The 15,418-nt window shown below is 43.2% G+C and overlaps 1 protein-coding gene across 4 annotated transcripts in view; it reads right to left on the bottom strand.

Moving 5' to 3' along the window:
* Window positions 1-1,091: 1,091 nt before the first annotated feature.
* The window catches only part of atp8a1 (ATPase phospholipid transporting 8A1), a 112,217-nt gene continuing 97,890 nt past the window's right edge, over window positions 1,092-15,418 (bottom strand). For 2 of the 4 annotated variants that reach the window (XM_061724919.1, XM_061724920.1), the window contains 4 exons: window positions 8,968-9,056; window positions 8,605-8,697; window positions 7,297-7,388; window positions 1,093-3,646 (listed from right to left, as the gene is read on the bottom strand). In XM_061724919.1, coding sequence (XP_061580903.1) covers window positions 3,549-3,646; window positions 7,297-7,388; window positions 8,605-8,697; window positions 8,968-9,056 — 372 coding nt within the window. In that variant the 3' untranslated portion in view covers window positions 1,093-3,548. Of the gene's footprint in view, window positions 3,647-6,367; window positions 6,684-7,296; window positions 7,389-8,604; window positions 8,698-8,967; window positions 9,057-15,418 lie in introns of all 4 variants that reach the window. The other 2 variants (XM_061724921.1, XR_009782884.1) reach the window with 2 other exon arrangements.

The following is a 15,418-nucleotide window of genomic DNA, read 5'->3' as shown; positions in this document are numbered from 1 at the left end:
CCTCTAAAACTGTTCACAGGACACCTCCAGCTGGAATCACCGGCAATTACTAATCTTTGTATTCTATATTTTTAAGTCATGGACTTTTTATCCGTCAAAAATGTTTTATAACGGCCAGAAAAGTCAAAGAAAAGTCTCTTTCTGGGCGTGACGTCACGGCCGTGTCAGTGCCATTGATGTTGCCCGGGGCATGATGGGAGGTGACTCAACTGCACATGCTCTATGGGCCCCTTAACGCGGAAGTAAACCCGGAAGTCAGAAATTTTTTCAGCATATGCGCTGAGTGAGCAAATTGCATTGAAATGAATGGGCGGTCATTTCCGATGTTCCATCCAGTTAATATTATAGATCCATGGTCCCCCCACATGATCCAGGTCCTGCTCAAGGTTTCTTCCCTCCTAAAGGGGAGTTTTTCTTGCCACTGTTTGGCTTAAGGGTTTTCTTCCACTGCCATTGTTTATGTTTATGTATATGTAAATATGCTCAGGGGCCACATTCTGGGTCTCTGGAAAGCGCCTAGAGACAACTTCTGTTGTAATAGAAGCTATATAAATAACAATGAAAATTTAATTGAATTGGCAACCACTGGGACGTCCCCCCACTCAGAGTAAATAAAATTCTCATAACAAGCAAATAACCTGCTCGATGAGGGTTCAGTGGAAGCTTTGCTAATGATTTTTTTTTTTAAAACACAAAAAAAAGCAAAAGAAGTGCTACATTCATTTTTAGTCGTTGCAGTTCTTGACCTGTGCAGTGAACGTCCCACACTCTGACCCCTTTAAAAGATGGCGTCGGTTGTGTTTTTACAGCAAATACAGCCAGAGCCAGTGCCGGGGCCTCATGGGTGAAGGAGGTTAATTAGTCTGGGTGCTCATCTAGTGCACGCACACATTACAGTCTGTGTGGGGTCACACAAACAGGACGAAGCCAGGAGGACAAATAAATGACATCAACAGAAAGAGTACTTATTTGTTATGATCCTGCGGTTTGGTCGGACGGCTCTCCCCGGCTCTTCCTGTTTAAGCTTTTTTATCTGTCCTTCCTGCCACCAGGCACAGGATGACAGTGATTACGGATGTCTATAAACACGCACGCAAGAATCAGCAAAGACGTTCACATGGTTCCTCCATGATTGTAGTTTATTTCAGTAGTCCTTCATGGCAGTAAAAGACAACACTTACAAGTTTTGCAGTCCCAACATGCAGAATAATTACTGAACAAAATGACAGAAAAGAAACCTGACATTAAAAAGAAAAGTTAAAAGGTGCATTTTTTTTTCTCCTCCTTCGTAAAGTGATCAACACTCGAGGGAACATAAAAGTAGTGCAGTTAACACTTTAGAGAGCAGTTTGTGGTTTCCATTCATGCGGCCCACGACCTTCACAGACGACACAGTTTTAACGTTTTCTGGAAAAAGAAAAAGCAACAGTCCGCGCCCTCCACGACGATGACACCCACATTCAGCTGGTTGGAAGTTTGCAACGACAATTAGGTCAAATCAAGTTTTCACGTTAAGGACGAGCAGAGAGAAAGAGCGAGAGCATCAGAAACCCCGAACGTGAGAAAAAAAGAACAAAAACAAAATAAATTACAGACACGTACACTCTTCAGAAATCATACACTGAATCTACATAAAATACCGGATCACAACTGGAAAGGTACATTGAGTGCTTTGTGCAACATTTCCTGGGAAAGCGAGTGTCAGAAACTCCCAGAGTCGAAGGACGAGGGTCCGAACGCGACCACACGCAGTCACACCGCACATCGACACTCCCGACGTGGGTCATGCATCGGCACACAGCAGAACATCGTAGCTATACCTGGAGTCGTGCACACGGACAACTGAAGCAAGCCTCACCACACACACACACACACACACACACACTCTCTAAAAAACACACCTGGACGACGTATGTCCCATAAACTCCCAGTTTCGCAAAAAGGACACAGACATGCAGTGCATACGAAGAAGTTATCCACAGTAGAGGTGACACACGTGTTCACACACACACACACACGCACACACACACACACACACATACATACATACATACATACATACACACACACATACAGCACATGCACATGCAGGCTACGCACTGACACACAATCAGAAATCTGATCTCCCATAGGGAGAAGAAAGCAATCACGCAGACAACAAGTAGTCAATTATAAATAAACCAAGCTGGAACAATATTAATATCAACAAGACATTTAAGAAAGCTGTTTCCTCATCGGTTATATTCCATCCTGCCACTTCATCAGAAGAAGAAAAAAAACACAAAAAACTAGAAGTTACAGACGAGTCATTACAAAGCCGGTCAATGCAAAAGTTGTACATTTCCAATATAAAAATACAAATCCACAAAACAACTACAGAGACAAAGTAGTTTTGATACTGTCGTGGAGTTTCCTGGCTAATATTTCTCTCTCCCTTAAGCTAATGGCACTTATGTTAGAGGGATAAATCTCCGTTTTATGAGAAAAAACACCACCGAGGCCACGAGGCCTCGCCGTCACCTCTCGTGGAACAAACCGGAACTTTCAACGCCGCAGGAGTCTGACGATGTGGTGGGATCGACTTTTGTCTTCAGGTGTGTGTCTGTGTGAGTGTGAGTGTAGCACTTAAACTAGTCTTGGCTATCTTTTTCTTCTCGGAGGGGAAACGCTTTGACGTAGGCACCGCTGTGATCGATCGGACAGGAGTGAGGTGTGGAATGCAATTCTGAGTCGACACTGATGCTTCTGTGCTGAAAAACGGTGGAAACGGGACATTTGCGGGTTGCAATAGGCAACTTCGAAAAATGTGAACCGAAGAGAAAAAAAAAAAAGAAAAGAAAAGAAAAACAGGCACAATATATGTACAGGCCGAGAAAATAAAACTGAATAATAAAATAAATACATTTTTAAAAGAACAAAGGAGGATGAAGGCAGGAGCAAATGTAAGGCTTCACACAAGAGATGCTTCTTTCAGTGCAAACAGAAAGTTAAAATATTACAAACATTTGCTCTTGAGTGGAAATACACTTAATCGCGTTTGGTTTCAAACTTTCCAAATTCTTCGACGATTGTATATCCGACTGCTTTTTGCGATCCCTTACAAATTAAATTCTTCCCAACGTTTAAGTGTGCAGTCTTTCAACTTTTGCATGTAGGAGTTTCATTAAATGACTAAAGTTTTGCCGGTCGGCGCTTGAAAGCTTTGAACTTGAAGGTTGATGGAAAAGAGGCGTTTGCTCAGACAAGCGGAGCGACAACAGTGAAGAACTTGAGCCTGCACGGCGCTCATCATGTCTGCTGGACACACAACTACAGCTGATAGTAAACAATTAGTTTGTCTTTGTTCCAACCCCCCCGCCCCCACTTTTTTTTTTTTTTTATTCTTAAAAATTGCACAATGTCAGTCCCCTCAGTCCATCTCGTATCCCGAAATCCCTCAGTGCTGGAGGTTCACACTGGCATCAACGCTCCTCCCCGTTAAGCTTCAAACTTCGCCATCGGAGACGGCAGCTGTGGCTCCGAAGTGGCCGGCCCTCCCGGCCGCGGGCTCACCACTCGTTGGTCCTCTGTTTGGTGGTGTCGTACGCTCTGATCACCTCAGACTGAGACACCACGCCGTTCTCGTCTTGAGAGAATGCATAGCCGTCTGTAAGACGAGGTGAAACGGTTAGTACAGGTCGTGGAGGTCACTTATCATAAACGTGAAACACACACAAAAAATTAAAATGAATGGACAACATAAACTAAATCAAGATAAAGGAAATTATGTTAATGATGAACAAAGAAAAAAATAAACACAAAAATCCAGCCTGGATCTGTGCTGAAGTATCACTACACATACCAGCGAGTCTCAAGCTCTCCAACCAACATCGTTGCACTAGGGATGGGCGGGCGGTATGGACTAAAAAAATGGATCACGATCATTTCTGGCATTTATTCCGATAACGATAAAAATGACGATAAAAAAAATACCAATTCAACTCCACCTTTGTAACTATAAATCTCTCGCTCTCAAATCCGCCATGTTTGTTACACAAACACGTATCAACGGGAATTTATCCTTCTTTCTTTCTTTCTTTCTTTCTTTCTTTCTTTCTTTCTTTCTTTCTTTCTTTCTTTCTTTCTTTCTTTCTTTCTTTCTTTCTTTCTTTCTTTCTTTCTTTCTTTCTTTCTTTCTTTCTTTCAGGCTCCTTTCTTTCTTTCTTTCTTTCTTTCAGGCTCCTTTCTTTCTTTCTTTCTTTCTTTCAGGCTCCTTTCTTTCTTTCTTTCTTTCTTTCTTTCTTTCTTTCTTTCAGGCTCCTTTCTTTCTTTCTTTCTTTCAGGCTCCTTTCTTTCTTTCTTTCAGGCTCCTTTCTTTCTTTCTTTCTTTCTTTCTTTCTTTCTTTCTTTCTTTCTTTCTTTCTTTCTTTCTTTCTTTCTTTCTTTCTTTCTTTCTTTCTTTCTTTCTTTCTTTCTTTCTTTCTTTCTTTCTTTCTTTCTTTCTTTCTTTCTTTCTTTCAGGCTCCTTTCTTTCTTTCTTTCTTTCTTTCAGGCTCCTTTCTTTCTTTCTTTCTTTCTTTCAGGCTCCTTTCTTTCTTTCTTTCTTTCTTTCAGGCTCCTTTCTTTCAGGCTCCTTTCTTTCTTTCTTTCTTTCTTTCTTTCAGGCTCCTTTCTTTCTTTCTTTCTTTCTTTCAGGCTCCTTTCTTTCTTTCTTTCTTTCTTTCAGGCTCCTTCCTTTCTTTCTTTCTTTCTTTCAGGCTCCTTCCTTTCTTTCTTTCTTTCTTTCAGGCTCCTTCCTTTCTTTCTTTCTTTCTTTCAGGCTCCTTCCTTTCTTTCTTTCTTTCTTTCAGGCTCCTTCCTTCCTTCCTTCCTTCCTTCCTTCCTTCCTTCCTTCCTTCCTTCCTTCCTTCCTTCCTTCCTTCCTTCCTTCCTTCCTTCCTTCCTTCCTTCCTTCCTTCCTTCCTTCCTTCCTTCCTTCCTTCCTTCCTTCCTTCCTTCCTTCCTTCCTTCCTTCCTTCCTTCCTTCCTTCCTTCCTTCCTTCCTTCCTTCCTTCCTTCCTTCCTTCCTTCCTTCCTTCCTTCCTTCCTTCCTTCCTTCCTTCCTTCCTTCCTTCCTTCCTTCCTTCCTTCCTTCCTTCCTTCCTTCCTTCCTTCCTTCCTTCCTTCCTTCCTTCCTTCCTTCCTTCCTTCCTTCCTTCCTTCCTTCCTTCCTTCCTTCCTTCCTTCCTTCCTTCCTTCCTTCCTTCCTTCCTTCCTTCCTTCCTTCCTTCCTTCCTTCCTTCCTTCCGCGTCAATTTTACGCAGAACCATAAATCATCTTTACACAAAAACATCATCAAAGGGAATGTATCGTTTTTACCGCGAGATGAACAAATTCTTACCGTGGGACATTTTTTTGACGGTTTATCGTGAACGGTAAAATATCGCCCATCCCTACGTTGCACTGATTTAAATCTGAGTCTCCTCTCTGGAGGAGGAGCCTGAGCTCCAGCGTGAGGTTGATGCAGTCAGGCTCTCGTTCCCCTCTGGAGAAGCTCAGGGCGACAGGTGTCGCGCCGGGTTTATTTACTCACAGCCTCCCAGCTTGGAATCGCACCATGGGATTTTTCATGGTGGACAAGAGGAAACCTTCCCTGCACCTTTGGGTCAGGGAGTGGGGCCCCAACTGTTGTTTGTGCTCCAAACAGCAGTTTAGAGTCCTCAGCCTCCCTGGAGTCCTTGTGGGGCTGGAATGTGAATCCTGAAGGGTGCTCCACGGCTTTGTTGGGACCTCAACACTCCAGAGCCACCTGGAAGGTTGGGACTGAAAGGAGCTCTTCTCCAAACTGAGTGGGTGGCGTTCTGTTGTTGGGCTTCGGTGCCAGACACTGGTCGTCCGTAAGTGCCAGTAAGTAAATATGGCACAAGGATGAACAAAGCTGCAGTTTGTTGATTTACTTTGGATAACAGAGTTGTTCTGAATCATTTTTTTAGTTTTCAGAGGTAAAAATCGGACGATTTTAATGACTGAAATTCAACAATTCTGCTCATTAGTAGTTTGGCTTCCCGCCTTTTTTGGGGGGGGGTTGGACGCTCAGGCTCAGGTTTTCAGGGCTTTCAGTTCAGCCTGCAACCTGCAACCAGAAGACAAATAAAGAGCCAAACCACAGAAGAAGAAAAGCTTCAAAAAGGTGCTGGTCGGTGGTGTTACTTCTGAACAGATCTGGACTAGATGTTTTGTTAAACTAAGACTCCTGGCTGAGTCTACCTCCGAGTTTGCGCTTCTCTCATGTGATGAAACAAAAACGCAAACCAGTAGCTCCCCCACACTGTAGTATAAAAGCTACTCAGTGATTTATAACCTACTCCTTCCTACAGACTCTAACCTGACCTTTGGCCCTTGACTCACCTTCAGGTGTCAAATGACTCGCTCAGTGCCTGGAGGACAGCGAGCAAGTTCAAAGGACCCCGCTGAGACGAGTGCATTGTGAGGGAATAACAGCGCAACATTTCATCATTTCATCGTTATCTTGCTCTACTGAGCTCAACGCAGGACACGCAGAGGCACACGGGGGGGAAGAGCGGGAAGAAAAACCGCTAAGAGGAGGGGTTGGCATCTACCGGGGCGCTACAGAGGGGCTGAGATTTAAATGAGGTGAAGTTTGAAGAATGAGTTTAAAAAAAAGAAAAGAAAAGGTATCAAACAACAATGGTCTCATCCCCACCTATGAGACAAACAAAAGACAAGCTGATCAGACAAAAGACAGAAAAATACAGAGAAAAACAGAAAAAAGAACCAAAAAAGGCCCATGCTTTGAGAGCAATTTAACAGTTTTATTGTAACACCTGAGTTTGGAAGCTTTATATTTATGTATTGAGCTTATATCTGTGACTTTTCAGCCTGTAAATTAAAAATAAATGAGTCCTGAGAGAGACACTCTCGGCGCCTCCTACTCTGCATCAGCAGAGCAGACTAAGCTAATCGCTGAAGTCCCCCGGTGAAGAAGGAAATTAAGGATGAGGATGCTTGGTTGGATCCCTTGAAAAGAGATCATATGGTATGTGAAAGTAACTTAAATCAAAATGTTAAAAAAATAAATGAAGTAAAATGTCTAAAGCCTCCGCCTCAAGGAGTACAAGGTAAGAAAGGTGTTAGAAAGATGCAGAGAGAACACGGCAAATGCAGCCCACCCTTAGTCAGACAGGAGGATGCCTTCAGTTTATCAATTATGTTTCTGAACTGGCTCAATATGAAAAAACAGAAACTGAACTGGAAAAGAACAAATAGAGCAAGAAGGAGAGAAAGAAAGAAAGACAAGAAACTTTGGAGGAACTTACGGAGCAGGTTCTGCTGCATGGACTCGGAGCGGTACAGGCTGACCGTGCTCTTCTTGAAGACGTTCTTCAGGAGCTGGGCCCTCTCCGTCAAACTGCACAGACAGTGAGGGGAAGCGTGTTAGCGGCTCGCTGAGCGCCGCGGCCAGCTTTAATACATCACGCTGTCTGAGCCTCGTCAGACTGCACGCGGCTGCCAACTGCTCTACCTGCTGGCTGCAAACGCCATGAAGGAAGAGCAAACTGTGCAGACGCAGGAAGGAGGACAGAATGAGAGTGTGTGGGAAATATGAGACGCAGCAGGTTGGCCACGAGGCAATTAAGCAGATGTGAGCAACAGAGTAAGTCTCTGTGTAAATGGGCATGTACAAGGGCCTGCTTAGATGTGCATTTGGAAAAAGGAAAATTCATTCATGTATTTGAGTGTTTGTATGTCTTTACATGTTTGTTTCTGCGTGCATGTGTGTGTTTCTGCAGCCTGCTGGGTCTGGGACAGCAGCCAGGCAGGAGGATCACTTTCAGCCAGCCGGAGATCTCACACTGATCTGCTCCGTGTTGATGCCTGCACCAGACCGCAGACCCCAGAGAGCAGAGCACGCCTGCTTCGGCTAATAACGCTTTAGGACTATACGGCTTTAATGGAGGTGAACCGTTACTCCGACATGAGACATTCCATATTTGAGGAAAAAAAGGGGGAAGAAAACCACCCCTGACATGATTGCTGATTTTACAGTCAAACTCCTGCAAAATAGAAGCAATTTTAAGATTTCTTGCCGTCCACAAAGGAATACTTTTGGCAGGGGAGCCACGACCGCTCGTGACATTTTAAAGGTATTCGGGAGAAGGGATGATTCTTTCATAGTTTCTGAAAAATATTGAGAGCCTAATACCGAGACCCTCAACTGCGTATCCCTGACGGGGTTGGAAATATATGATACCACAAGACATTATAGATTTATTTGCTATGTGATAATGCGAGCCATGTGCACAACTCTGCAGTATTCGGATTTGAGTCCATGTCAAAGCATACAGATCTCTCATATAATTCATCTGCAGGTCTAAAAAAACAAGTTATTCTACCTACAAAAACTATTACTTTTATAGTAAACCACCATGAAATATTTCTACTGTAAAAGACAAATCATCAATCCACAACTCTCCACACATCATACATATATCTTCTATGACTTCATTGGAAACACAGAAACTGACACAATAAAGTACAAAAAAAGTCTATTTTTCACCCAAGAATCACAAAAATGATGTACGTCCAGGGCGGATGAGTAAAGACAAGTGGTAAAGTACCGGTACCTCTTTCCGTGCACCACTGCTCCAGGATCTTTGGATAAAGCCTCCAGCTCCTGCACCTCATCCACCAGGGTCTTGAAACAGGCCTTCTTCACTCTGGGAGTCAAACAACATATGATAAAGTGCAATGCAATTGACAAGTTCTTTAACTGACATTAAATCGGGGGAAATAAAGCTTCTAGGTTGTCAGATTGCTCAACAAACAGCTCTGTGAAGTATTGACTGAATAGAAACACTGGACTTTCATGAGGGTTTGATAAAAAAAAACTCAGGCGGGAATTCCCTCCGGTGATGGGATAGATTCTGGAGGAATTTCCAGGATCAGATGTGCGGTGGTACGATGAGGAGCGAGGAGAGAAAACTCACACTTTGTAGGCCACGTCAAAGACCAGCGAGGTGACGGGGATGAAGAACAGGCCCATCCAGAAGACCCCTGAATTGAACATCATGTTGGCCTGTTACACACACACACAGACACACACACACACAAAGACAGACACACACACACACACACACACACACACACACACACACACACACAAAGACAGACACACACACAGATAGACTTAATCTCAGGTCACTGTGGACAATGCAGAGTTCAGCTGCTGATCAGATAACAAGAGGAGCTCTTCAGGAGAAGAGACACCTGATAAGCAACACTCGCTCCCGTCCTCTGCAGTGCCACATGCATGACAAAAGCGGCCCACAACAAAGCGTTAAATGGTGAAAATAAAGACCTGATGGGTCCAAATAATGCGCCCAAGATGGACTAATCCCCCGTGACTAAATGATGCCACGCTTTTGTTTGGATCCCGTCCACCTCTGGGACCTTCGGGGCAGAGGAAGTACCTGTGATGTTTTTAAAGCGCTGTGCCATTCAAAGGAAAACAGCTCAACTATGCTGTGTTGAAAGATCCTATCAATACAGCACCGGGCTCCCAGGACGGTGGTCTTTTAGTAAAACACTCACCACAAAAGCCTTTTAATGCACATCTGTGTCTATGAATCATTAGAGCTATGAATTTTGAAAAGACTGAAGTAGATGTTGTAGATAAATGCAGGGAAGCAGCCAACAGTGTCTTTATTATGGAATCATCTGCTCATCACTTTTTGGCCCGTGGTGCCAAATGCCAGACAATTATATGAAAGATTTCCGAAAGGAAACACTTCCTTGCCAAGCTCTCTTCTCCGTTGCGTAACTCCTTTTACATGATGAAGTAATGTGTTAATTCAACACATTACAAGGAACAAACATTTGCCTCATGACGGATGGGGCTGTGTTTTAGGTGCAGAGTGGAGAGGCTGTTTCGGCTCGGCGGGGGCACAGACGTCAGGCTTTCTGCGAGAATGTTTGCTTTGGCCCGCTAAACTGAAACTATCTGTCAGTACACGTCTAAGTGAACAACTCATGCTCCTTGCATTGTAATGTGCCACTTGTTTAAACTGCCGAGGCCCCCTGACAGCACCTTTCCTGAAATGTGACACAGCGCGGCCCCCAGGATGCACGCAAACACAGATCAGTGTCAGAACCAGCAAAGCGCTCGGGTTTGGCCAAATTACCTAATCTGCTTGCCATTAGCTGCAAATTGACTTTGATGTCTGACGAAACACCGGGGGAGAGGAAACCTTGCATGGCAGGAAATCAAAAATGGCTCCTTCCTACAGTTTGAGACGGGACACGAGTGAATACATTTTGGCTGTGTTGCCTGGAGGCTGGAAATGCGTACGACGAGGGAGAGTTAGAGCGGCAAACAGGGAATTTTCATGATGCTGCCCTGATGGGAACTTTCACCGAGGTGCCTTTTCTCCCCATAGGTTGCAAGTTTAATTATTTTCATTTACATTCAGCGTAACATACATGTTAATGGGTGTGTTTATACTGTCTAGAGGATCCTCTGAAAATAAACCAGTGACGTGTACTTGGCAAATCAAACAGCATGGGAAATAAATGATTAGTCTTTCAAAAGTTCAACCTACGAGCTCGAAGGGATTTATATCCATATGTGACACATTCAAATGTCAATTTTACCCTAAAGTTGGATCATTTATGTGATAAAACTTTGTTTAATGACCTAGTAATACACATGGAAACGACAGAGACTGTAAGACGGCAGCAAAGGGAGGTGAATCTAACTTAACTGTATTTGACATCCCAGTTTTAAAGTCCAAACAAATCTGAGCAACAACAAATGTTAATCTCCCCATCATTTGGACAGGCTCCGTGGTTTTGAGCGGGACCAGCAGTGTTGGTGGATGCTCGCATGTCTCATACCAGGGGGCCCCTGGGAGCCGGACAGGGTGAAAGAGGTCCAGAGTGGGGCTGTATTTTTAGGACAAACTAATAAACTTGTCTGGCTGGACAGACAGTAGTGTCCGCTGGCATGGAGGGGTGTGTTTAGACAAGCCGTGACCCCCTCATGGCCACACAGCAACACGCAGAAAGATTAGACGCCAGATTGAAAAATCAAACACTCACAAAAAAATACAGATTGACATTCATCTGACAGAAGTGTTTGAGTATTAGTCTCCGCTAACCCGTTCAGTGCCAGGTCTTTGCTGTGCCTGGTGTCTCAGAAGCCGTATACGTGTCTGATGAATATTTTTGAGGTTAAACCCAGGTGAGGGTATGAATATACACAAAACAATAACAACAGCGGTCATAAATAACATCAAACACTGAATGTGTAGTAAAAGTGTTCACTTGGCTGCTCTCTGCTTTTGATGGAGTAAGGCAGCATACTTTGGTCAAAAACCACTTTTCTGGAACAAAACTCCAAGAGTTACCTTAAAGGCACATACCATAATAACTCAAGCCAGGCCTTTTGAATCTGGGTCAAGTCGACTCAGTAAAAGGGACTTTATCAGGAGCAAACATGGAGCTGCATTTGCACAAGAAAAAACTCAAACAAATGGGAAGAAGATATACAGTATAATCTAAGCTTTAGCTAAAAGATGTTTGTGGTAAAATCTTACATTTCCCATGATTGTGTCCTTTATTACTTTATAAGCCAAAACATCTGAAAATAAGTCATTTGTTGTTAAAACGAGCAACAAGTTCCAATTTCTACCTTTCACATCTAGTTTCAAATAATCTGATCACATAAACATAGTCTTGTAGCGTTTATTTCTCAAATTATTGCAGTGTGTACTTTAAAAAAAATGCTAAATGCAACTCTTGAAAGGGGGAACAAGGGAGGTCTCAAAAAGATGATTTTCAGGGAAAGAATCTGGGGTGAAAGAAGAAAAGAACTCCATGTCTTAAAAGTAAATTCAGTTCCTGGATAATTGTAGCTTTACTCATAATTTCTAGTAAGAATGATATTTATTTCTGATTATCGTTATAAAGGGGCAAAGGTCCTCAGTGGCGACCACATTACAGCATGTCATTTGTAATATACCGGTACAATTTATGAACAACATTGAGTATTTTAAGCTTTCTTCACCCCTTAAAAACAGATAAATAGATCTTAAATAGAAAATGCACTTTATTAATCCCGTCTATAATCTGAACAGTTCCTGTTAAAGCCATCCAGTGTAATAAGATGTGAGTTTTCTCGTCAGGTTTCTGAGATGCTTAAATTGGCAAAAGAAAAGGCAACTTCTCTTCCTGTAATAGCCACAGTTCCCATTTTGAGTTTGATTTAATCAGAACCATGGAAACTGGCTTCAAGGAGAGCTGGGTCACTGGAGATGAAGGACTTTGGGCCAAATGGTGCTCCGATTCATTTGAAAAAGGTTCAACTTTGATTTTTGCTCTCACAAACACAGATCAGTGTGCATGATTCAAAAGACTGAGAACGTCAGGAAGAGTAAGAGAGGCAAAAATCAACAAGAAAGCCAATAAGCCTATGTGATTTTGTGCTTGTGTTGTTCTCTCAGATGTAAGTCGCTTTGGATAAAAGCGTCTGCTAAATGACAGTAGTAGTAGTAGTAAAGAACACACATTCTCTACTCTGTGCACTCTTTGCATCTCCTAACAAAGACAGCAAGAATAAAAAAACAGAAGAAAAAAAAAAAGACTCCTTCTTAGCACTTCTAACCCAGCAGCCTCATGGCTGATTCCACAGATGCAACTTAAAGTGCGTGTTAAGGAGATTAAAAGTGTTTTCTTCACACAGATTGTACTTATTACACCAGCCTTGTGTTGTGGTTTTTATTAATCGTTAACATGGGGAGGACAAAGAGAGTAAAACCTTTCAGACCGCACGGCCGTGAATCTTGAAGGGGAACTGTGAGGAATGAAACACCGCAGACAATATCAGCCCGTTATGCCTGAATGGTAACATTTTCAGTCCACTTAGATGTGTTAAGCTTCTCTAGGCCCTACATGTACTCTGAAGTAGACACACAAATCCCGACATTTATCTGTCTTTGCAACCAAATCTCACAGCCAATCACACGTGTCTTCCTGCTTCGTCTGTCTGATAGATTGAAACTCTTCTGTAAAGAACAACATAGTTTGGTCAATTAAAAACAGAACAAAAGAAACCTGGCACAACTGTAATCCGCAGCTGTAAGGTTTTTACTGTTTGCTGGAATTGTGGCAGGTATATTTCAAATGCCAAACGCCCTTACACGAACGTTGAAAACAACAAACAGCTCTAATTGAAACCTGAAGAGTACACGTGATGGATCAGCTGTACCACACACGTTTAGACTCTCTCATCGAGCTGGGTTTCCAGCTATGCTGAAATGAGAGGATTCCTGCGACTGCCTGGAGGGTGAAACTACATAAAACCATCCAAAACAGTGGTGTGCTTTGGCAAATAATCAACAACCATTAAGCAGAACTTGCAAGAACACGTGCAGTATCCTTTACGAGGAGGAAAGTTGAAGCAATGCACACAGATGTGAAAGCCTGTTAATAACAAAACCTGGTGTTATTTGCAGCAGAGTGTTTAGATCAATGCTGCATTTTTCACCAAAGTTACACCACTGAAGTTTCCTCTAGTAAAAAAAAAAAGAGAATGAAACAAACATTTGGAAAATATTTGTATTATCAGGGAACCATTAGTGTCAGGAACTGACTTATAGGACAGTTTCAATTTCTTTCAAGATGATACATTTGGAGGAATAAATGACCGATGGATGGCGGACGGTTGGGGGAGAATGCTTGAACGCAGGATGAATGCGATGGACGTTTACTGCTTTGATAATCTGTGAACCGTAACTCAGCTGAAGTTCCACTAAATACATCTGGCATTAAATATAAACCAGTCTATCAAACACGCTGTAAATAAGGATGAATACTAAAGGATCTGTTTGCTTTAGAAACAGTCTCCATTCCTGATGTTAATCCCATGAACACTTCACAGGCCGGCAGAACCGCTGCAGTCCCGTTTGCCGTTTCCCTGGCATGCTGCACATCAGCACATTTCCTGGTAAACGGATTTCCTTCTGGGAAACTGGTTCTTATCACAGAGGAAGAATCTGATGCATGTTAGTCAGGTGTTAAATCCGTGAGCTGGTGATGGGTACTCGGGTCTGAACACTTTGCCGAAGCTTAGAGCAAAAAAAAAAAGGCAAAAAAAAAAAAAAAGGCAAAAGTGGATGAAGGGACAAAAGGATGTGTTGATAACTCAGACGAGTCAGCAGGTCAGTACGGCAGAGCATACGTGTACATCTCCAGAGATGATACTAAGCCGATTAGTGAGGCAGATTACGGGATTATTAAGGCCCGAACAGAAGAAATTGGACATTTTCTTTGATATCTTTGTCAGATTTTTGAGGGGCCGGTAAGCGATGAGATGTGTGGTTTAAAGGGCGAGTCAGTATGATAACGCAGTGAAAGTCATATACACTGAGCGGGCGTGTTTAACACCCTGCACCTGACTCTTGAACTGTCCCAAGAATCCTGGGCCCGACACTGATGGATGCATTCACATGGCGCTGAGTGCTGCTCCAATGCTCTTTTTTAAAGGACGCTGAGCCGGGTCGTGAGAGAGAGAGAGAGAAGAAACACGAGGAGGAGGTGGTCTTGTGTGCGTTACGGAGTTAGCCTGAAGGTAGTTTTTCAGCTGGCAGACGTGGGCGGAGCTGCACTGGGGGAAGGACAGAGGACACTTTTTTTCTTTGTTTTGTTTAAGAAGAAGAATCAAGTCAACATAGAGAAGGCTGCGGTGAAATATGTGGGACAGCGTCTGGGCTGATAATCCCGCTCTTCTGAAGCCACAAGGGCTCTGTGATGCGCTCTCACATTTCAGAGGGATGTGTCACTGTTTGACATACTGGCATATCTGAGTCAGGGCTGGGCATAGAGTTACCGCCGTCCACCCAGCGGACACCATTACCGTCTTCAGCGATGTGCTGCGGGGCACGGATGAAAGCTGCAAGCCGCTCAGGCGGGAGCAGGGCGGATATCTGTGTGAATCCACGTGAGCGGGTGAAAAGCAGGCAGCAATTTCATTCACCTGAAGCATCTCGTGTTATCTGTTATGTCAAATATGCACAAGTGCCAAAACTGCACTTCCGGTGGCTGCAGAAGAGAAAATTTAACAGAAATCTACATTCTGTCCAGTGTCTAATAAATAAGATACCCATAAAAAATATCTCCAAACAAAAGCTCAGTTTTAACTCAAGAAACGGAGAAAAGAAAAGAGGGTGGGGGGATGAAATTTTGGAAAACATGCTCCTTCACTTTCTGGTAGCGATTATTGTAAATGCGAAGATTGATACCAAATGTAAAACTACAACCACCAGCTGCTTATTTGAGCACAACATAAAAGTTGAAGCAGGTTTTGTTTCCTCCAGGCGGGGCCAGGTGGCACTTTTCCACCAACTGCACCTTAAAAGCCCAATTTCTTTTATTTATTTATTC

This window comes from Cololabis saira, chromosome 7, assembly GCF_033807715.1.
Source record: "Cololabis saira isolate AMF1-May2022 chromosome 7, fColSai1.1, whole genome shotgun sequence".
NCBI classification, from domain to species: Eukaryota; Metazoa; Chordata; class Actinopteri; order Beloniformes; family Belonidae; genus Cololabis; species Cololabis saira.
Note: the sequence above shows the minus strand (reverse complement) of the source record. Positions and strands in the feature narration are given on the sequence as shown.